At 39.4% G+C, this 20,037-nt stretch overlaps 2 protein-coding genes across 3 annotated transcripts; one reads left to right on the top strand and one right to left on the bottom strand.

The window, feature by feature from the left end:
* Positions 1-1,684: 1,684 nt before the first annotated feature.
* On the bottom strand, positions 1,685-13,495 carry capzb (capping actin protein of muscle Z-line subunit beta). Of its 2 annotated transcripts, XM_079684866.1 has the most exons (10): positions 13,309-13,495; positions 8,936-9,025; positions 7,128-7,249; positions 6,900-7,013; positions 6,673-6,814; positions 5,839-5,955; positions 5,691-5,756; positions 5,331-5,407; positions 4,467-4,568; positions 1,685-2,769 (listed from the first exon to the last, which is right to left on the bottom strand). In XM_079684866.1, exons 1-9 carry the CDS (start codon positions 13,309-13,311, stop codon positions 4,475-4,477), a joined length of 825 nt encoding a protein of 274 aa, XP_079540992.1. In that variant the 5' UTR covers positions 13,312-13,495; the 3' UTR covers positions 1,685-2,769; positions 4,467-4,474. The 2 variants fall into 2 exon arrangements, with proteins under 2 accessions (XP_079540992.1, XP_079540993.1); XM_079684867.1 differs by lacking the exon at positions 4,467-4,568.
* Positions 13,496-15,134: 1,639 nt separating this feature from the next.
* LOC307041453 (MICOS complex subunit Mic10-like) lies at positions 15,135-19,907 on the top strand. Its single transcript, XM_079684868.1, has 4 exons — positions 15,135-15,259; positions 19,409-19,456; positions 19,541-19,650; positions 19,737-19,907. Exons 1-4 carry the CDS (start codon positions 15,199-15,201, stop codon positions 19,743-19,745), a joined length of 228 nt encoding a protein of 75 aa, XP_079540994.1. The 5' UTR covers positions 15,135-15,198; the 3' UTR covers positions 19,746-19,907.
* The last annotated feature ends 130 nt before the right edge of the window (positions 19,908-20,037 follow it).

The raw sequence follows: 20,037 nt of genomic DNA on the forward strand, positions 1-20,037 counted from the left end.
CATGAGCCGGGGTTATTGATAGCCTCCTGGGCGTGTTCCAGCCCGAGGAAGGACGAGCAGACCTGGTGTGAGTCTGTGCCTGAGATCTTAAACCCGCAGCCGCATAGCCGAGCCTCCGAGTCCCTGACTCCTCTGGTGTGAGGGAGAGAAGGGTCCATCTTTGTTCGCCGGGGTGTCGGCGTGGAGTGGACACGCTAGTAACAGGTACGTTACTGAGAAAAAAAAATCCAACCTTGTTGTTAATCCGAAAGGAAAAAGCAACGGCGTAGATTTTATTCTTTAAAGAATATTAACTGGTGTGTTAATACCTTTTGTTTTTATCTCCGTCTCCTCTGGTGTCAGAGAGAAAAGAGAACGTCCTCGCTACCGTGGTGTCGGTGTGGAGGGAAGAAAAACTAGCAACAGGTATGTTACTAGCTTGAAGAAAAAATCAAACCTTAACGTAGTTTCGAAAGAAAGAAACGGTGAGGCAGATTACAATATTAACTGGTGTGTTAATATTGTTCAGTCTTCTTGCAAAGCAAAAAAAATAACCGGCAAGCGCCCGTCGACCGAATGTTAGCCTTGGGTTCAGTCTGTGGACCGTTAAGCTAGCCCGGCTACTGAAAATTCGAGATGTGCTCTGAAGCGAGAAGAGGTGTTTCAATGACGCTGCGTCGTAGCACAAGCTATTTATAGGGTGGGTGGATTACCTGACGTAGACATCAAGATCACCAGCCAATCAGGATTGGCGTGATGAGATTGATGCTTCTGTTTGCATACGCGTTGAGGCGCATCCCATAGTGAGACATCGAACGGAGTATTATGAATGAGAACTGAGGAGGCATACTCTTTAAAAGACACAGTGACACCTAGTGGCATAAATAAATCAGGTGCTAGAGATGGCTTTATCCCGAGATGTTTTACAAATGTTTCCACAAGTGACCCAAAGTGCTTCTCTACCAGACAGTCAAGTATTGTTACACGGGCTGTCATTGTGAGCATGTTGCCATGTCAGTTTCACACTTGAGTCCTTTATTACCTCGTTACAGCGCCAAAGACCTGCAGGCTTCACTGTAAACTCCACCAATCTGAAAAATGCAGTATCGATCTATTACAGAAACGTATTTTTTTCTTCTATTCAATTTTAATGTTGTTGTATGGACATTTTGAGGAGCATCATTATGAACAGTATTTACCAACAGTTACAAATTCTGTGCATTTTGAAAATAACTATCAAATGCTAACAAGTTAAGCGTTACCTACCTCAATATCAGTGTTTGCAGTGGTAATGTTCTTTTTATTTGGTTGATAGAAGCATATATTTTGTCCGCCCATTTGCATATATATATATATATATATATATATATATATATATATATATATATATATATATATATATATATATATATATATATATATATATATATATATATCTCAAGTGTCCTGTAGTAAATTTAAAAATGTGTACGCCTACTGTTATAGTGATGGTCTACTGACAGATGCAGATAAAAATGACTACTTTAAAAAAATGTACACATTCAGTGGGCAAAATAAGAAAACTAACTTGAGGTTACATACAGCATTATTATTATTATTATTTTGAAACAAAACGGATTTTTTTCCTCCCTACTTTAAGAGCAATTTAAAGCCTTGAACTGCCGATACCTTTCAACTAGAAAAATAAAACAAATAATAGCAAGAGTAGCTTTTTACTGTTTTTATTGTTGCTGGAGGCTCTAATACAATATGAATCATAAGCTTTACAAAATAAAAACAAAACAAAAATACAACAAAAAAGATTCCCCTCCAAAATGGAAACAGTCAAAGGTTTCCACTGAGACACAAAGACAAACTGTGACCCCCAACAAAGACATAGTACTGTAGGTGAGGAGAGAAAAGTTGAACAAGCTGAATAGAGGGGGGGCTGACTGTCATGTTATACACAGTGTAGGGGGGGTTGGGTTGACATATGGGTGTAATCACCCGGTGATTATAACAGTCCATCCCCATGTTTGATAAGTCTACATTTCCACTCACTGCAGCACCACACAGGCTCACATGCATGAGTGGAATTAAAGTAAAAACCTTCTAACATAAACCGAAGGCCGCCCTCGTGTTCACACCATTTACTAAGAAGAATGACAGTAATACGCCAACAGTAATAATTTTATACAAATATATCAGGGGTGTCGTAGACAAAAGTAGGTGCTTGAAATCAATTTGATGTACATAATGACAGCCCCACCGAGCCTACACCACCTACAGCACAGTCTGTGTCCACTTCCTGGACACGGAGGAAGAGCCGGGCCAAAGTTGCAAGTTTGAAACTGACCGAGGACACATCGGCTGTGAGAACATCAGGGATTATTACAACAATGACCCTCACACTGTAAGATTATCATTAACCGTGGTAATACTATCATTATATTCAGAACATGGGAGAGAGGTGAAGAGACAGAGGGAGCGTGAGGGACTGGCTTCATGGCAGATGAGATGCATGAAAACAAAAAACCAGACAGAAAAACAAAAACAAATAAAAAGCTAAGCATTTTCTCCTTTTTTGTTTTTTCCACAAATAAACAAGAGTGCAGCACTGAAACAGGCGTGGAGGGAGAGACAAAGAGAAACAGAGAAAAGATGGCGGAGATGAGGCGGAGAGAGTGAGAGAGACAGAAAAAAAAAAACTAACAGTAGCAACTCTAGCTGTTTTGTTTGCGTTTGAGTGCCTCCATCAGGTCGACCTTCAGAGCCTCCTGCTTTGACTTGTCAGCCAGAGTCTGAACACTCCTGTGGGGGGGGACAAAGAGAGAAGAGACAGTCAGTCAGTGCTAGATCAAACGTGAAAACAGCGAGACTGGAAAAGCTTCTCCAGTGACACCAAAACACAAGTTGAAGAGAAAAAGTGAGGAGCTGAATCTATAAGTCAGACAACACGTCCCAACTCCTCTGTGGAGAAAAATATGTATTATCACACACTGAATGCACACACACTGCACACATGGGGCATTAGTGTCAGGCACATCAATAACAGTTATTTTCCATCATGCAGTTAAACCGTGTGCTTTACCTGTCTTAAAGCAGGATTCATTATACTTCACATTATGCACTTTGTTGAACTCTGAGGTATCTGAAGATGCATAACCATCTGAGATTATAAACAAGGTGCCTGCAGGTTTCAATAAGTGACATTTAAAGAATGTTTTAGGACCACCTAGAATTTGTAATCTGCGTGTGTACAGGCAGAACATTTGTATATGTATTAGAATGTTGAAACAAAATAGGAATATATACACAATGAATATATTAAAGTTGGGCTCTGTCCCTCAGTTTCCCTTCATCTCTTGAAGCTCATTCACAATAAAAAGGTGTAAAGCTGTTGAACAGAGGGTGGAGAATACCTATGCCAATCGGATTTCTCTGTGATGAGTTTTTTCACTCACAAACACTTTATAAATGTGTTTTACTTTGATAGGAAAACATTCTCCACACAGAATAAACACAACATTTTAGAAAACCTTATAAGGCCAACAGACAGCCGAACAGCAGCGTTGGTGACGGCTTTGAATACTCTGACATGGTTAGTGTGTCGCTCCCTCTCGGCGATGTTTGTTAGACTTAAAGGTAAACAAACAAAACCTGCACAACATGCCGTCACAGCTGCTAAACACTCCGAGGAGCATGCAGCAAAGTCCTGCACACACACACACACACTCACATACACTAAAAGAAATGTTCTACCTCCAGCATCTATTTGTTGTAGATAAAATGTGTATATACATCTCAACAATCTACCGTCCAACATACTTTTTTTTATGGGAATCTAAACATTAGTATTATCAAGTCGTTTTAAAAAAACAAAGAAGGAACAGATGGGTCTCACCAATTCACATCGGAAATCAGAATGCCTTTACAAATATCCTAGGGTTCATAGTCATACAGTATAAAATTGAATTTGCTAAAAAGGTTAATTCTGTGTTTAAAAAAGGCAGAGTTGTGATATTCCTCAGGAAATGAAAGTCCTTTAAGGTCCTTGGGAAGCTTTCAAAATGTTTTCTATCAGGTTTTTGTGGCTAGTTTTGTTTAATGCTGGGGTATGTAATAGAGTCTGCCTTTTGCTCCTGAAAGAAAGATATCTATACTTCTGTAATTAGATAGACTTCTCTTTTTATTAGAGAACGTTCCGGATGAGAGAAGCAGGAGAAGAGTTCAGATATGAATTGAGTTAGAAAGTAATCCCCTTTGGTGTTATCATGATTGATTAGAATGAGCAGTTTTGATTGTAAGAAAAGTCTAAAATACTGTATTATTTTAACTTTGCTCGCTTCCTTCCTTTAAGTTCAGTGGGACATCTGAGAGAGGAGCAGCAAGGGATGAGAAACAGTCACTTTTTCCTGTGTTTGACTTACCAGTACACAATGATACACACACACACACACACACACATACATACACACACACACACACTTCTCCATGCCAGGTTGTACCTCTGAACCTAGTCAATGAAGATCTGACGCTGAGTGAGGACCTGCGACAGCTCCTTCTGGAGCTGCCGGTACTTTTGGTTATCGGGCAAAGACTCAATAGATCTGGAGCACAGAGGAGAGACAGGAGGAGAGGAGAGGAGACAGAGGGAGAGACAGGGGGACAAACAGGAGGACAGACAGGGAGAAGAATGGAGGCAAAATGTGGGAGAGAAGACATAAGAAAAATGAAATCATAGGAGAGGTTGAAGAGATGGCTAGGGGAGAGTGGAGGTGGGGAGAATACAGAAAAATATGCAGTGGTGGACAAAATACTCAGATCAGTTACTGACAGTGTTTAAAGTTAACAATGAAATATGATTAATATAATTAATATGGAAATGCAGCAACGCTCTGTTACTCTGGTATTTAATCATTATCGTTGATGCATCTATGTGCTCACCACTTTAATGTTGCAGCTAGTAAACTTGTATTTTATTATATACTGTTGGGTCATTTATGAATTTTAGCAAGTGGTCAATTAAGTAACTCAAGTTATCAAATACATATAATAGAGTAAAAAGGTAAAATATTTGCCTCAGGGAAGTGGTGAAGCGTAAAGTTGCAAACTTAAAATCGTAATTTATTAATGGTACTAACTTACTGTCCACCATTAAAGAAAAGCAACTGAGAAGAGTAATAAATCAAATAAATGATCAGATAAGAAATGACAGAAATGTCTGTTGAACAAGCCGACAGACGGAGACTCAGAAGTAAACCAACTCAGGTAGAAGAAGACGAACAGAGTCTCTGCAGAACAGCTGACTGAGGCGCTGTAAAACGAGAGGGGGGGGGGTTTACTCATCCAAACTACTCATGTGCTGTTACCTTAGGCCGTTGACGATGTCCTTGGTCTTGCCAAAGTAGATTTCATTCAGTGTGGAGCGAATCTTGTTCTCCATATCCTGAAAGAAGAATTAAAACATTCTAGCTATCAGTCTGACTTTTTTCAGTTTACAATGACAACATTTTAAGATAAATGCTTTTTGAAAAAAGAAATCGTGTAGGCACTTAAAAAAAAAAATACTCCTTAAAGTAATGTTTTAATAAATATCCACAGTGTAATGTTCAGGACATCTATTCTTGAATGATAATACATTCCACTAATGTCACTGCAGATGAGTAGAATCACTGTTTTAGGTAGGCAGATCAAATTTAAAGAAGCAGGATATCAGCTCTTATTCTGACCTCAACAAGGCGGCCGATGTTGGCGATGTGGGGTGAGGACTCTCCAACTGTCTCGTCTTTTTCCATCTGTGAAAAGATTAAACAAATTGAGTTCACGGATGTCAACAGAAGGCTCAGCGGTGGTTTAACATTCAGCTCAACACCGTACCTGTCTCGTAAGACTGCCGCCCAGGTTCATGGTGCCGGAGCCGGTCTTGGTTGTCTGGAGCCACAGCATGACGGTGGAGGTGAGTTTGTAGTGAGCAGTACGACCGCTGGACTTCTCCTGCTCGCCAACAGACACAACACGCAATGAGACAAACTGCAGTTTCACCCTGCATCGCTCCAAGGATTAAAGGATCCCCTGTGTGTCACTGATTTAAACATCACCTGCAAAACTCACACAGGTTTTTGTCTTTGCATGTTTAGACTTACTATACTAAAACAGAAAGACTGGGAGGAGCCTGTTATCATTTGGTTAAAGTAAACTGACAACATATGTTTGACAACAAACTTTTCCATGACTAAGAAGAAACGATGACAAGACGGCACCAGCGTCATTAAACAAGAACGGTGCTTTATCAACATGGAGTATCGTTTGCAGAAAACTAGTTTCAATAACTAAAGTTTCAGTGTGTTTCTCTTTCAGACAAACACACTGTGCTGCGGCACGGATTCTGTATCCGCCCGTGTCTCGGTCCTAAGTCCTGGCTATTGGCTCCGTTATGCATAAGGTTTGCCAGTTGGGTCCGGTTCTGGTGTCTTATTTACACACAGGCAGTTGCACATTTGGCCCTACAAATTGGCTCTAAAAGTGGGTCGGGTGGTGCGACCTAAAATAAAAAACATTTAGACTAAAACTGTGATGGATGGAAACAACTTAAATGTGAGTAAAACCAGAAGGCATTGTTGTCTGAGGAATAAGACTTATACTAAATCAGCTGTCAAAACTAACACTGGAGGAGCTCATATGTCAACCTCTTTCATTCCGACTGATTCTCACCTGCACCTCCACCACATGGATGGAGTCCCAGCACCCTTTGATCTTCTTGGATCCATCGCCGGCCTTCTTGATGAGAATAACTCCAGCGAAGCCATGCTCCAAGTCCCAGAGGTACACAGAGGACACGCCACCCTCAAAGTACCTGGAAGACACACATGGGGGTCAATAGAGGGAAACGCTGACCATCTATTAAAAACACCCAATCGGATATCTTCGCTGTTACTCACAGATCTCTGTACTGGTCGAAGGCGTTGTTGGCCTCGACCTCGAGTTTCCTCAGGCGGGCTGAAGGCATAGCACCATCTTCAATGGGAGGTTCATACTTATTACTCCACGGGGATCTGAGGTATTAAAAATAACAATACAAAACACATTAAAAGTTGTCTGCCATAGGTCTATTTGTCAAGAACAGTTAACTGATCTTTATGTGGTTAAAGTGCAGTTATGAACTCGACCTGTAGGAGTCGCCGTCTCTGTTGTAATCACAGAGCAGGTAGTCTTTCCCCACCACTTTGTCCCGGGCAATCTTGAGGGGCTGGTCCACAGAAGAGAGGAGGTCCTCGCACAGACTGGGCACCTGAAAACAAACAACAGAAGAAAAAAATCCCAGAACATCAACACAATGTTTTGGAAAGCAATACATTTCTTCAAAAGTTGGTCAAATATCCCTAATTCTAAGACATTTTATTTAAAAAGGGTTCCGTTTGTCTTGAGTGTAAAGAAGAGACATAAGAACAAGCTATTTTTTTCTATTTACACATCCTGTAAGAAATGCATACTTGAGGAACAGACAAGACAGCAGAAACAAAAGCAGCCTTGAGTTTGGTTCTCTCATTTGGTCAAAGGTGAACTGAAAGCTCTTGTCTTCCTTTCACATACCAGCTTTTTTCAATAAGCAGAGGTTACTCAGTGGAGCTTGAATATAATATCAATTGGAAACATAATATGGAGAGGATGAGGGGGTACAAATTACTTCTCACAGACTGACATGGACTCCCCTCTTCATGTCCTCCAGCATCAGAGTACTGACACAAAGGAGGCCCTGTTTCCCCAAAAATCCCCCACACCCCCGAACAGTCACACACCTGGCAGCCCAGACTGGGTGAAACAAGGTAAGGAAGGGGGGGGGGGGGGGACAAAGCCCTTTGGTAAAGTGTGAGGTAAGAGAGAAAATGAAGAAGAGAGAAGGAGTCAAAGAGATGTGAAACAAACAGGAAAGAAAGAGGTGATTTCATGTGAGTCACACCAGGAAGAGTTTGAGCAGAGGTGCCTGGCAGTGGAGGTGATTGACAGCTCTGATAATAATCGCTAACAACCAGACACAGTGTAATGGGTGAGAAGAGAGCTTATGCCCAGGGGAGAGAGGTTAAATGTGAGGGAAGAGGAAGGTGAGCAGGTGGGGGTCTGGGTGGAACATAATGCATATGGTGCCATGCTAACACTGGTAGAAGTGTGATTTGATTTGTGTCTAATTTAGCTTCATTTCTCAGACTCAGCTGGCACTGCTTTGTTCAAATGAACAGAACAGGTCAAACAACCTCAAAAGAAAACCAATACGATTTTAAATAAAACACCTATGGATGTACAGGCAGAAATGTTACGTCATTCAAGTACACGGAGGATTGAGAAAGAAAATAAACTTCCACAAAGGCTGAAAAAAGCTTCAGTTACCTTGCATTGTATTACATAACAAACACCAACCTAAAAACCCACAGGAGGCTCATTCAAAGACTCTGTTGATGCTACCAAGCACACTACAGATCTTACAAACAACAATCCCAGGACAGTAAACTAGGGTATAACTATATCAGTTTGAAGTGAAATCTATATTTGGAATATGTTCACTGCTCTACCTGGCTGTGAGGCGGCTGAACAGTGAAACATGCATCTGTGCTATCCCCAAAGCCACCATGGAACAACCAGTCACATGTGTATAAGGTTATTAAGATTTTATATTTAAATGCTGCGTGTTACAGATAATAATACATTTGAAACTGGTAATTTTGTTGGTTTTCAAACACATCACACAAAAATACTTGACACAACTTTGACTGGATGTTTAGGATTGCTGTCCATCCATTACAGAACATCTGGGATTCTTTTGCAGAATGTTGTGAATTGATTCAGAATCTAAGATAAACACAACCTGGATCCTTAAATTGATTTGTACACCACCTTCTAATAGTCTAAACCCTGTGTGTTTAATGTGTGTTTCATTAGAGGTAATGGAGGTCTGACAGATGAAGCGGAGACATAAACTCACCAGGTCGATGAGGTCGCTGAGGTTCTTCTCGATCTGCTGAGGAGGCAGACGCCTCATCAGGTCCAGGGCACAGTCGAGCTGCTGGTCGTTCTGAAAACAAGGAGACAACATTCATTACACTGTGCCGTCAGGTTATAGTTATTCACAAAAAATAAATGTAAAAGTTTTAGTTTGAATCTCATTTAGAAACCAACATTTATTTTATTCAACAATGTTAAAGAATAATCTATCAATGATATATCATTACATTTATATGCAATTGCTATTAGAATATTATTATCCACACAACTAAACAAAGGAAATGTATAGAAATGGCTATCTCTTTGTTCCAACTTAATGCAGGTGTAAAGTTTGTTTTTAAAGACTTAGAAGTCATACCAGCTGAGATCAATTATATTATTAAAAATAAAAAAAACATTTAACTGTGAGACAGTTCCAGCTGTCATTCCCACCATAGAAATAAAAAGCCAATAGCTGTAATGATGTTAGACAATAAAAAGCCTTTTCATCATAATTAGAAAAATGGATTCAGTGTTGTTTTATAGAAAAGTACAAACATGAGGCTTAAGAAGACTGTTAGTGAAACCAAATTACAAACTTTTTAGAACAACATCCTTCTTTATGTTTCTATCCCTCATCTGCAACCCATCACGCAAACTCACTTTCATTAACCCAAACCTTTTGTGCTAAAGAGACTTTGAACAATTGGGACTGCTGGAGCTTCATGATATCTTCACATCAACTTAAAATAATACATATTTTCGTGCAGGATTGTGGAATTTGCACCCCTAAACAAATCATGTAGGATCTACTCATGGCCAGCATAAACAAGAGGAAGGATTAGAGCAAGTGAAACCTGCTTCAATGTTCATACGGACTGTTCAGGACTGTTTTGAGACACACTTGAATCATATGGAATCTATACTTTACAAAAGAAACCTGCTTTTCCTCTTGAAGAGGTTGTGTTGAAATAATAACTTTCACAACGCGCCACTTTCAAAGCAGTGTCCCTCATTATGCACTGTGAAGTTGTATCGTGTAGGAAAATATACGTAAGCATTGGATCATGCCATGGTATTGCTATGCTCCCATAAAAAAATGATGACTTCAACTCCTTCACGTCTCAAAAACAGCCGAATGATAAATGCCTGCTACATTCTGTATGAGGGTATGAGAGGCGTAGATGTGCCGAGTACATTCACACCCTTACAGGCTTAACTCTGCGAGACTACAGACACAACCCTTCCAGCTCAGTAGACTCAACACCATTCATGATTAGTCACGTGAAACATTTAGAGACCAAAGTAAGTCCGCCAGTTCAATCGAAAAAGCCAAGTTCAGAAAAACCTTCTGTAGGTAAAACTTCAATCCATGTGGCAACAGACCAAATTTAAATAAGTGATGTCAGTGAGGATACTGTCCATCAGTCAAAGGATGCTCTTTATCGTTCTGTGTCATGTCATGCCGGAAGGGTGGCACATTAAGCGGCAGATAGATGCTATCAGCTTTTCATGAAGAGGCCTTTTCAATTAGCTGTACTGAGGTTACCTTCTATCAATGAAACACAAAAGTCAATTAACAATATGTTTTTTAAAGACTCTAATTTTACTGATGCTCTTGGAACAAGTGTTTTGTTTTCCTGCTACACAAACCTGTAATATCAAAGTGGCATTACACCAATTTGTATACATTATTATTATTTTTTTTTTAACTAATAATAAAAAAATCCATACAGTGTTTTTTAGAATTGATAGTCTCACAAAACATAATATCGCAATACTAAAGTGCACCAATATTTTCTTAGACCCCTAATGCTGATCTGAATCAAACAAATCCTGACTAATTTGACCTCTGCTACGGTGTAGTTACTTGATGGTGGTCATCAAACATAAAACATGGATTAAATCAATGTGGGAACCGAGGGTAAAGGCACTGTAATCATGTGTACCACCCCCCACCAAACTAACACAAAACATACATCCTGGAGACAACTCCTTTTGTGTTTATCTGTCTTAGTTGTTTACTCAGGGTTGTTTTGTTATACTAAGTCACTCAACACATGTTGGATAAAATGGTCCTCGATAAACTACAGTTTGTAAAGCAGCAGCAGAACCAGTCTTTAACTCTTTCAGATTAATGTTCATGTATGTTGTATCCAGTAGAAAACATTCCTTCAAAAAAGTAATCCCTTTAACTGTGATGATCTCTTTGTTGTGCAGCAGTTTTAAGATAAATACATGTAAAATAGTTGTATTTTCTTAAGAAAGGCAAGTTAATGATGAGTAAATGAAAAATAACAGTGGCAAAAAGGCACATAAGAGAGGACACTGCATAGCAAGGCCTTCCCTGGGGGTTTCTCCCTAAAATCAGCACTGAGCAACCGGATATAAGTGAGCAGGGGAGGACAGACCAGCCAGGACATGAAACTCTGGGGAATGTGTAAGAAGATGTAGGAAGTTGAGAGATAGTAGAGGGCCAAGACTTGTTTTTCATCTAACCCTGGTCTATAACTGGCTCTTCCACAATCATTATCAGACAATAACATTAAAGTCACTTCTTCTGCAGTGTTACTCAGCAGACTGTGGGTAAAAGCCTGACATTTCTTACACAGCCTTGTCTACTTTGCAAAGGCCCCAACACAGCATTCTGTGCTTAGCAACGCCCAAGACAACTGTGAATGGTTTCAAGAAAGGGCTTCTTTTTTTTTTTTTTCAAGAATGACAATATTTAGAGCCCGCCCTGACACAGCACCGTGGAGATAGGTCTGGCTATGTAAGACTTAAAGATAACTACAAAATATTACAATACCTACATTTTAGTTCATGTTGGTGTTGTATAAGTAGCCCAACTTACATTCTAAAAACATTCAACACCTTATTACAAACGTTACTATGGCTATGAAAGCCCAGAGTTAAAATCCTGACATTTGAAATAATTGTTTTCTTCCATAAGAGACAAACAAACACTGTTCACTTCTAAGAAGAATGAAGAAATATGAATATATAACATTTTGTTTTGGAAATTAGTCAGAATTAAATTGTGTTTAAATCTAATTCCCAAATAGCACCATAGCAATAGATGTTTGCTTTACCCTTTTAATTCTCTTTCCTTTAAGAGGTCAAAAAACCCTCTGCCTTGGTTTACTTATGAAGTAACATAAAGTAAACCTAACAGTATACTCTTACTGCTGAGGGCTGGACAAAGGACCATGGCATGTTATAAAGTAGAGAACCCTCTTTCCATAAACATTTCCCCTTACGGGTGACCCTGAACATCACAGAAGTTTCTAAGCAATGTCTCCCGTGCCATTTCCTCTCCCCCGAGTTGCTTTTTGCCTGTCTACACATCTTTCTTAGCTGATGAATCAGTCTGCACCATCAGACACCTGCACTCCTTGACACAGTGTTTACCAGTGCTCCTGTCTCCGTGTAAACACTAGCTCAGACCAACAACCCCCGGGGTCAGGGCTCAGCCAGCAGGATGGATGAGGTGAGGCCAGGAGAGTGGGCGACTGTGGAGAGAAACCAGCTGCTCCTCCCAACTCAAGCACAAGACAATCTAGGTCACCAAATGAAAGTACTACCAAACACAGTTTAAACAGTGGGAAAGCAAGTGTTGCTTCATTATGCTACAATAGTCGAGGTCAAATGTTTGTTTTTGTTTAACTTAAATGCATGATCAATTAAAGGGATGCTACAAGCATATGAGATTGAGGAATGAGAAAAATGTTCAAAAACAAGCAAGGTGTAAACAATGATTGCAGGTATGATATGTAGGGTTGTCAGAGTTGAGCATTTCCCAGAGAAAGTATTGGTCAAGTCTAGATTAAACTCACAAGGCAGAAAGCACTTAAGAGAGTAGGCTGACAGCTAGTCTAGGAATAGGAGGAGCAAGTAGTCTTATTTTAGCTACAGGCAACCCGGCGCTTGACTATATTAGCCTGTATGTGCGTGTGTTGTGCGCGTCTGGAGGATCGTGTGTGTTTGCGTGTGTATGTGTGTGTGCACACGTTATATTAGGACTCTTCTTCACTGATACAACTCACGAACTTGTGTCAAATCCAAAACATCCTGTGCTAACTTTATGCCTACGGGGCACCTAGCTTGGCTAACGGCTAGCTACTAGCTAACTATCAGTAAGAAACAACTGCTAGCTTAGCTACGAAGCTAATGCACCCGTATCCATTACGCAGAAGTGTTGCCAACAGTGCAAGAAAGATATGCATCGGTGATTTATACACTTGAACCCCTTGGTGCCTCTGCTCTCAGGTTACCACCCAGCAGCTCCAGCTAGCGTTAGCTTAGCTTAGCCGTTGACGCTTCTTTAGCAGCAGCGCCACCAAACCCTCTTCTCCCGTCTCTCTCGGCCCTTACCATGTCTGCAGCGTCTCAGCGGGGCAGGGGAGGAAGATTTCACCGATGTCTCTACACCTTAGTTTTGCAGTGGCTTATCAAATCTCTTCGCTCGTCTGCTTTTGTTTTGTTGTGTTTTTTTAGTCCCCCGCGGAAGATGTTTTGTTCGCCTCTCCCTCACTGAACCCAGCCCTGTCAGCGAAATTCACTTCCTCAACCGGGCTACAGGAAGGAGGTGTATAATAGAAAACAGGCCCGATTGCATGTCCGGGTCACTCCGGGCTTTCTCTGCAGCAGCCAATAGCGAAGGAGCAAGAAAGGCATTGCCAAGTATGGAAAGAGAGGAGTGGTGCAGAAAATATGCACTCAGTGAGGCAGGCATGTACACTGTGTGAAGGAATAGAAACTACGGATCACTCTTTTTCTCTTCTGTTTTGTAGCAAAACTTTCTGATGTGATATGTATATTATCAAGAATACAAAATATGTTTAACCCAATTTACCACCAATCATATAACATTTGGATCTTCTGTTAAGGGTAAGAAAACAGAATACCCGTTAATTACTTTAATACATTATTTAATATTAAACATTATTGGAGTTATTTTTTAGGTTATAAATCCATCAAATATTGCAAGGCTTTTGTTTTCTCCACAAGAGCCTTGCCATATAAGTTTATCGTTCTACATTTTGTCTTCAATATGAAATGATGGAGTTAGAAAGAAAGGTGCTTCGCCAAAGAAAACTGCTATGATTGGGCATTGAGACCCTTTTGTTTCTTGATATTTGTGAAAGGTCATAATTTTTTTTTAATATTGACTATTCTCCACCCTTATTTCTGTCCAAACCCTTTTTACAAGTATATCTTCTGACATACGTCAGAATGTTTGGGTGGAAAGATAAGTTGTCCCCATTTCCGGTTGTCGGGGTTCATGTTTTTCACTGTGTCTATGTCAGCCATATGTCTTGGGGTTAACTATTGTGAGGTGTGTCATAAAGAACAGGCATTCAGGACCCGGTCCTATTTATTTTTCAACAATATTTCTTATTTGTTTAGAACATTCTCCATATCAAGGCTTTTATGACATAAACCATATTTTCTTTCCACCCTGAAGCTCCTCTGCATCCTGGATTGTTTGTAAATGGGAAACCTGCCTTTAGACATCTGTATATTATTGACTTTGAGTGGAAAGGATGTCCGCCTACATTTCATGAGAGAAGAAATCCAGCAACAATCTCAAAATGATTTGTTATCAAAGGTTTTTTGAAGAACAAGTCATGTTTTTGATTAAAAGAAGGTGTGGCTCAAATTATTTTCTCAAAATATGCCACATCTAGATTATCTTCCAGTAAAAACATAAGGAAATGGACGCTAATCGAAAGGTATGTATTTTTTTACATTATGTTATTGTTGCGTATAACTTTGAATTGGAAAATAGTAGTTATAGTTTTCAGATCAGTATCTGATGTGCAATATTACGAATAAATCTTGTGATATGAAGAACTTTTACCGAAAACACTGATGTTGAACAACCTGGGAAATCAGAAAAGTTAGCAATTACATTTTCAAGAGCTTATTTAAGGAATAAATACTTTTGAAAATGATTTCAAAGTAAAATATAAATAATGTAACAATAATCTAATAGGTTAATAGCCTATGTAATTTATATATACATTCAAAACAGGAAGGTTTAGACTCATCGAGTAGGCCTTACCTCACATACCCTATTATATGGTCAAATGTTATTTAAGAAGCAAATTAAAATTAACGGTTAAAGAACACAACTATGCTCATGTGTTTTGTAGTTTGACAGTGCATAAATACTTCTATGAGGCTGTGGTGGTGGGGTGTGTTCACGTGATTTTCATTTCTCGCGATATTTTACGGAGCTTCCTCCTTACAGCTGAAAACATGGCTGACGTACATGGACGGAAATGGGACCGCTGTCTTGCTGATACAGCCGTGAAAACAGGTAAATATGTCATCATATCTGTTACGTTATTATTAATGCAGTCATTAGGTATTCTGCAGCTTATTACAGACGGTAAATAAGTCGTGCTGCACTTCAGTTGAGGTCCTTTTCCCGCGACATCTGTCACCATGCAGGGACATTACTGAGGTCAAATGTAAACCTGTCTGCTAAATGGACATTATTACACTGATCAGTTATATTATTTCAGGGGGAAATGTATATGATCAAAGGAGACATCCTTAAGGTACAAGCTAGAGTCTGTGTTTCGACTAACAGACTGTACAGATGTGAACAAAGTCATCGATAGACAGAGTAAAGGTTAATTCTGCCTACATCATCCTGATACTTATTGTCCTGATTCCCAGGGTGTCTCCTCTCATCCTTTAATCAATATTTTATCGTAAGGAGCATTACGTCAAAACGTCTTAGTTTTGAGGTTCTAGCCTATGGTTCTAGCCCACATAAAGGGTTTACACAGTAACAAAGGCACCTGTTTTGTGTAGGTGGACTGAGGTGCTGAGGCTGAAGTCAAATCAAATGCACACTATAAAATGGCGAAATCTGATCAATCACTGCATCATTTAAACGTTTTGGATTGTAGGCCATATACGGACAAATATAAGGGCCACACAATAGTTAAAGCTTAGTGTTCCATCAGTTACACTGCAAAATAAACTGGGGCAAAAATCAAGTCGTATTCAAAATAATAGATTATTGGTTTCCTCTATTGTCTCTGGTCATCTCTCAACCTGTCATCTCTGATTAAACATCCTCATAGGGTCTTAATGCAGAGCTCATATGGTTATTTGGAAAAGCATTTATCCAGCACTCAAATACTTAGACTGGCAAACAATCTATCCCAAAATAAACGTAATGACGTCAACTTATGAACAATGAAAAAAAGTTCTCGCTGTGAGTAAAAACATCTGCACTGTAGATTTTCTTTGAGCTCACCGTGTAGCAAACTGCCAGCTGTGCCAAGGTGTCTCTGGTAGCCAGAGAAACTGTGCAGCATATGTTGTTCTCAGGCCTTCACACTTGTTGGGTGTATTGCCAGGGGGTACCAAGAAATGCCTTGTCAAGTTTAGTGACTTTTGGACATGCAATACATTCAATAATAATAAATGGGAACATAAGTGAACCGTGCAGCAGCGTGTGGCGGGGCATCAAGGCCCTGCGGAGTCAAACCAGTCTATGAGTCAAACATGCCGTCTGCAGCAGATGGGCCCTCATGGACAGGATGCTGAATATATTATTCATACAACATAACTCTAACCTTAACTCCCACAGTAACTCTGCCACTCAGCCATTGCAAAATAGTTGTTTTTATATTGTAAACTCTAAATAGTTTTTTAAAAACTATTTGTTTGTCATATTGTACTGCAGAGCAGAATAATGACTATAAAAGTTTGTTACATTTGCTTTACTAACTTATACCACTAATAACGCCAAGGCAGAGCACTAAAACAATTCTTGATAGTTGAATTAATAATGTGTTAAATGTGATCTGCAATATAACCAGAAACATTTCTCTGTGAGGTACATTTAGTAGTACAATGGTATCCATTGAAGTAGAAGGGCACAGTAGTAGTATCCTGTTGAATTGTGGGCTTGGGAAACTTTTACTAGGTAATTTAGTGGTACAAGTTACAGTAACATAATTCAATATTTGTCATATAAATTATATTACAAATTAAAACCGATCTAGCTGTTTATGGGCCTTTTTAGTTTGGGGCCAAGGCAGTTGCCTATTTTTTTGTATTTCTGATAAACGCTTCTTTTACCGTTAGTTTATTTCAACGTTGTTTCCAATCGTGAGTAGCCACGACCTTTGGGGTGGGACGCAACTATGTTATGGCAAATGTTTTTCTTAGTGTCAAGTGTAAAGAGGTTTTTGTAAGCAGTTGATTAAAAAAACTGCAAGTAGCAATACCACAGGCCAAGCAATCGGCCGGTTCCTGACAATCATGTTTCCCACAGTATCAGGCACTAGTACCATAAACAAGACCATGACATTAGATAAAAGGTGGGTTTCCTCTGGTGCCTCTTCACTACATTTTATATTTAGTGCCCAAGCTTTAGATTATGTGGTAAAGCTTTTGGATATCCTATAAAGGGATTGCACTGTACAGGAAATGAAAAGAGCCAAATAAATAAACACTGGCCAGTGATAGAAGTGAAGACAGAAGTCAAATCCAACTTCTTTTTGTGAAGAGTGAATTGCATTTGCATTAAGAGAGGGGGAGCATCAGAAACATCCTCTTCATAACAGGAAACAACTGTGTTTATTTGAAACATGCCATTTAATTTGAGGAACTAGTCAACAGTATTTTAGTGAGACAGTAATAATATTCACTGCATGTGTGTTGCTAACACGCTCCAAATGACAGTGCTAACACTGATGTTTAAAATGTAGTATTTTTGACCATGTTTACTTACTTAGGATAGCATTTAGCATGCTAGTATTTGCCAATTAGCATAAACGACAAAGCTGAGGCTGACAAGAATATCTTTTTAATTACAAAAGTATTTCAAAGATAAGTAAATAAATACATGTTGACCTAAAAATGGCACTAAATTAAAACAATTATGTGGCAATTCATATTTTAGATGATGAGCTTTACTGACAACAAAGTGGTGGAACAAAACGTACTTCAACCAATTCCTCTGGAAACTGGAAATAAAATATTCATAAGAAAGAAGGGCTGCACAATTAAAATACATAAGTTATATTACTTTACATTTGCAGTATGACGGTCACTTAGTCTTATTTTTCATTCAAGCTGTGCAAATATGGTCCCCTCCAGTACAAAGAAACATACCTAATCCTAACCCTAAATTTTTGAAAAATTGCAATGTCTGTTATACCATACATGCGGCAAACTGTTTTCACCCTTTGAGGCTGAAAGTTGGTCAAATGTTTTGTGAGAATGTGTGTTTGAATGCATGAACGTGTGTGGATGCATGCATGTAAGTGGTCACAGCTATTGTGTATTAAGGCTAATTTAAAGTGAAAATATTTCACCAAGTCAAAGTGATTGAAAATAAATGTCTTTAGTGATCCCGTTCCCAAAGCACTTGGAAAAACGACTTTTTAGATAATGAACAAAGGAAAAACAATACCATAGTTTCTGGGAGTACGTTCAGTGTGTTGGGTTATACAGTTCATTCTACTTCACATCCCAAATCTATCCAACTTGAAGACATCCAGACAAATAGAATAGAGGCCAAAAGTAGATGTTGATCAGCCCTCATATTTTGCCAATGCTTTAACTGTATTACTTTCAGTGGAACATCATGGGACTTGAAAACGGCTCTGGCTCAAGAGTAAAGAAACACTGAGGCTTCAACAGACGGAGAACCTTAAATCTAACTGAATCTCTGCTTGAAATGGACGCAGAGGAAAATGATTTATTGTAGATCTGCAAAGATAGTGAGGGCGTGCGGGGTCTTTTGTGGTCTTGTTTTACATTTGTAAGTTGTGTAATAGAGAACAGTCTGAGGTTTCTGGTTCGGTCATGCTGCATAGCTCTCTGAATCCAATTAAGAGTCGGAGGGGCCCAAATGCATGTTTTTTTTTTAATGTGTTTTCTGTGCTGGCTGGCCTGCTGTTGGGTGTGGTGTGTCCTGCAGCGAGGTGAAGTTAAACGCACAAACACATTCCTCCTCAAGATCCCACTCCGGTCTCAACACTTCAAACAACTCCTGTGCCACCGACTTACCTTCCGCTTGACCATACTGGCTCAAGACATTGCTTACCTGCACATGTTTGCACTCTTTGACCTACATTTATTTTGTACTTCAGCCTCATGGACACTGTCGTTCCTCATTTTAGCTGATTTCCCCCTCCCTTTCACCCTTTTTTAATATTTTCTTTCTTTCTTGGAAGGTTGTGCTCTTTCTGCTTTTTCTCTCCTTCTCTTTTCCTAATGAGCAATGTCTTGCTAACTTGTGCTATTTACCAACTCTTGCATCAAACATAATAGCGGCACCCCATTGACCTCATTACAACAGATTTAAATCTGTGCCAGCCAGTTTTTATGTTGGATCAGACATGATCACATTACCTCAGTGCTCAAGTGAAATATCTTTTTGGAAGTGTATTTTAATCACAGTACTCTTACTTTGTTATTCTCTCACTTTTTGCAGTTACTGGCCTTGGTCTTGGTGTTTTGTTCTCTGTCGTTCTCTTCAAACGTAAGTGCTCCTTTTTAAGATAGACTTTTAAATGCATGTTTTTTTTACTTTTAAACATAATTTATGGTTGAGTTTCTCCCTCAGGTCGCACATGGCCTGTTTCACTTGGTTCAGGTTTGGGACTGGGCATGGGATACGCCAACTGCCAGCATGACTTAAGATCACCATACCTGGTTCATGGCAGCATGGTTAAGGTAAGCAGAGTGTATGACATGTATTATTTACTAAAGGTTTGTGCACTGATCATACTTTAAAAAAATATTTGTTTGCTTATTTACAGGACCAATAATGAAGGACTACAGATGATTAGGATTTGCCACGAAGAAGCTTGTCTGTTTTTGTTGTTATTTTGCTGCTCATTTCTGTCTTAGCACTAATGATCAATGATGTGAACATTGTGTGTATCAAGTGGCAGTCAGTGTATATTTAATAAAGCAATTCTGGAAATCTGTCTTTGTTTCTCTCTCATTCTCTTTGTGTTTTTCTGAGGGGAACAAAATGTGGTTTGGGGTGGGACGCAATTGTGTGTGTTAATGAGCTGGGAGACTTGAACTCCTGCTGTTTTGGAATGAGGGCCAGGT

This window comes from Notothenia rossii, assembly GCF_949606895.1.
Source record: "Notothenia rossii genome assembly, chromosome: 5".
NCBI classification, from domain to species: Eukaryota; Metazoa; Chordata; class Actinopteri; order Perciformes; family Nototheniidae; genus Notothenia; species Notothenia rossii.

Coding starts and splice junctions, on each gene's coding strand:
- capzb (XM_079684866.1), bottom strand. Junction 7,014..7,127: donor AGAGACGGCGACTCCTACAG/GTCGAGTTCATA, acceptor TTAATACCTCAG/ATCCCCGTGGAGTAATAAGT. Junction 4,569..5,330: donor GACATCGTCAACGGCCTAAG/GTAACAGCACAT, acceptor TCTGTGCTCCAG/ATCTATTGAGTCTTTGCCCG.
- LOC307041453 (XM_079684868.1), top strand. CDS start 15,199: ATGGCTGACGTACATGGACGGAAATGGGACCGCTGTCTTGCTGATACA. Junction 15,260..19,408: donor TGATACAGCCGTGAAAACAG/GTAAATATGTCA, acceptor CACTTTTTGCAG/TTACTGGCCTTGGTCTTGGT. Junction 19,457..19,540: donor CTCTGTCGTTCTCTTCAAAC/GTAAGTGCTCCT, acceptor TTTCTCCCTCAG/GTCGCACATGGCCTGTTTCA.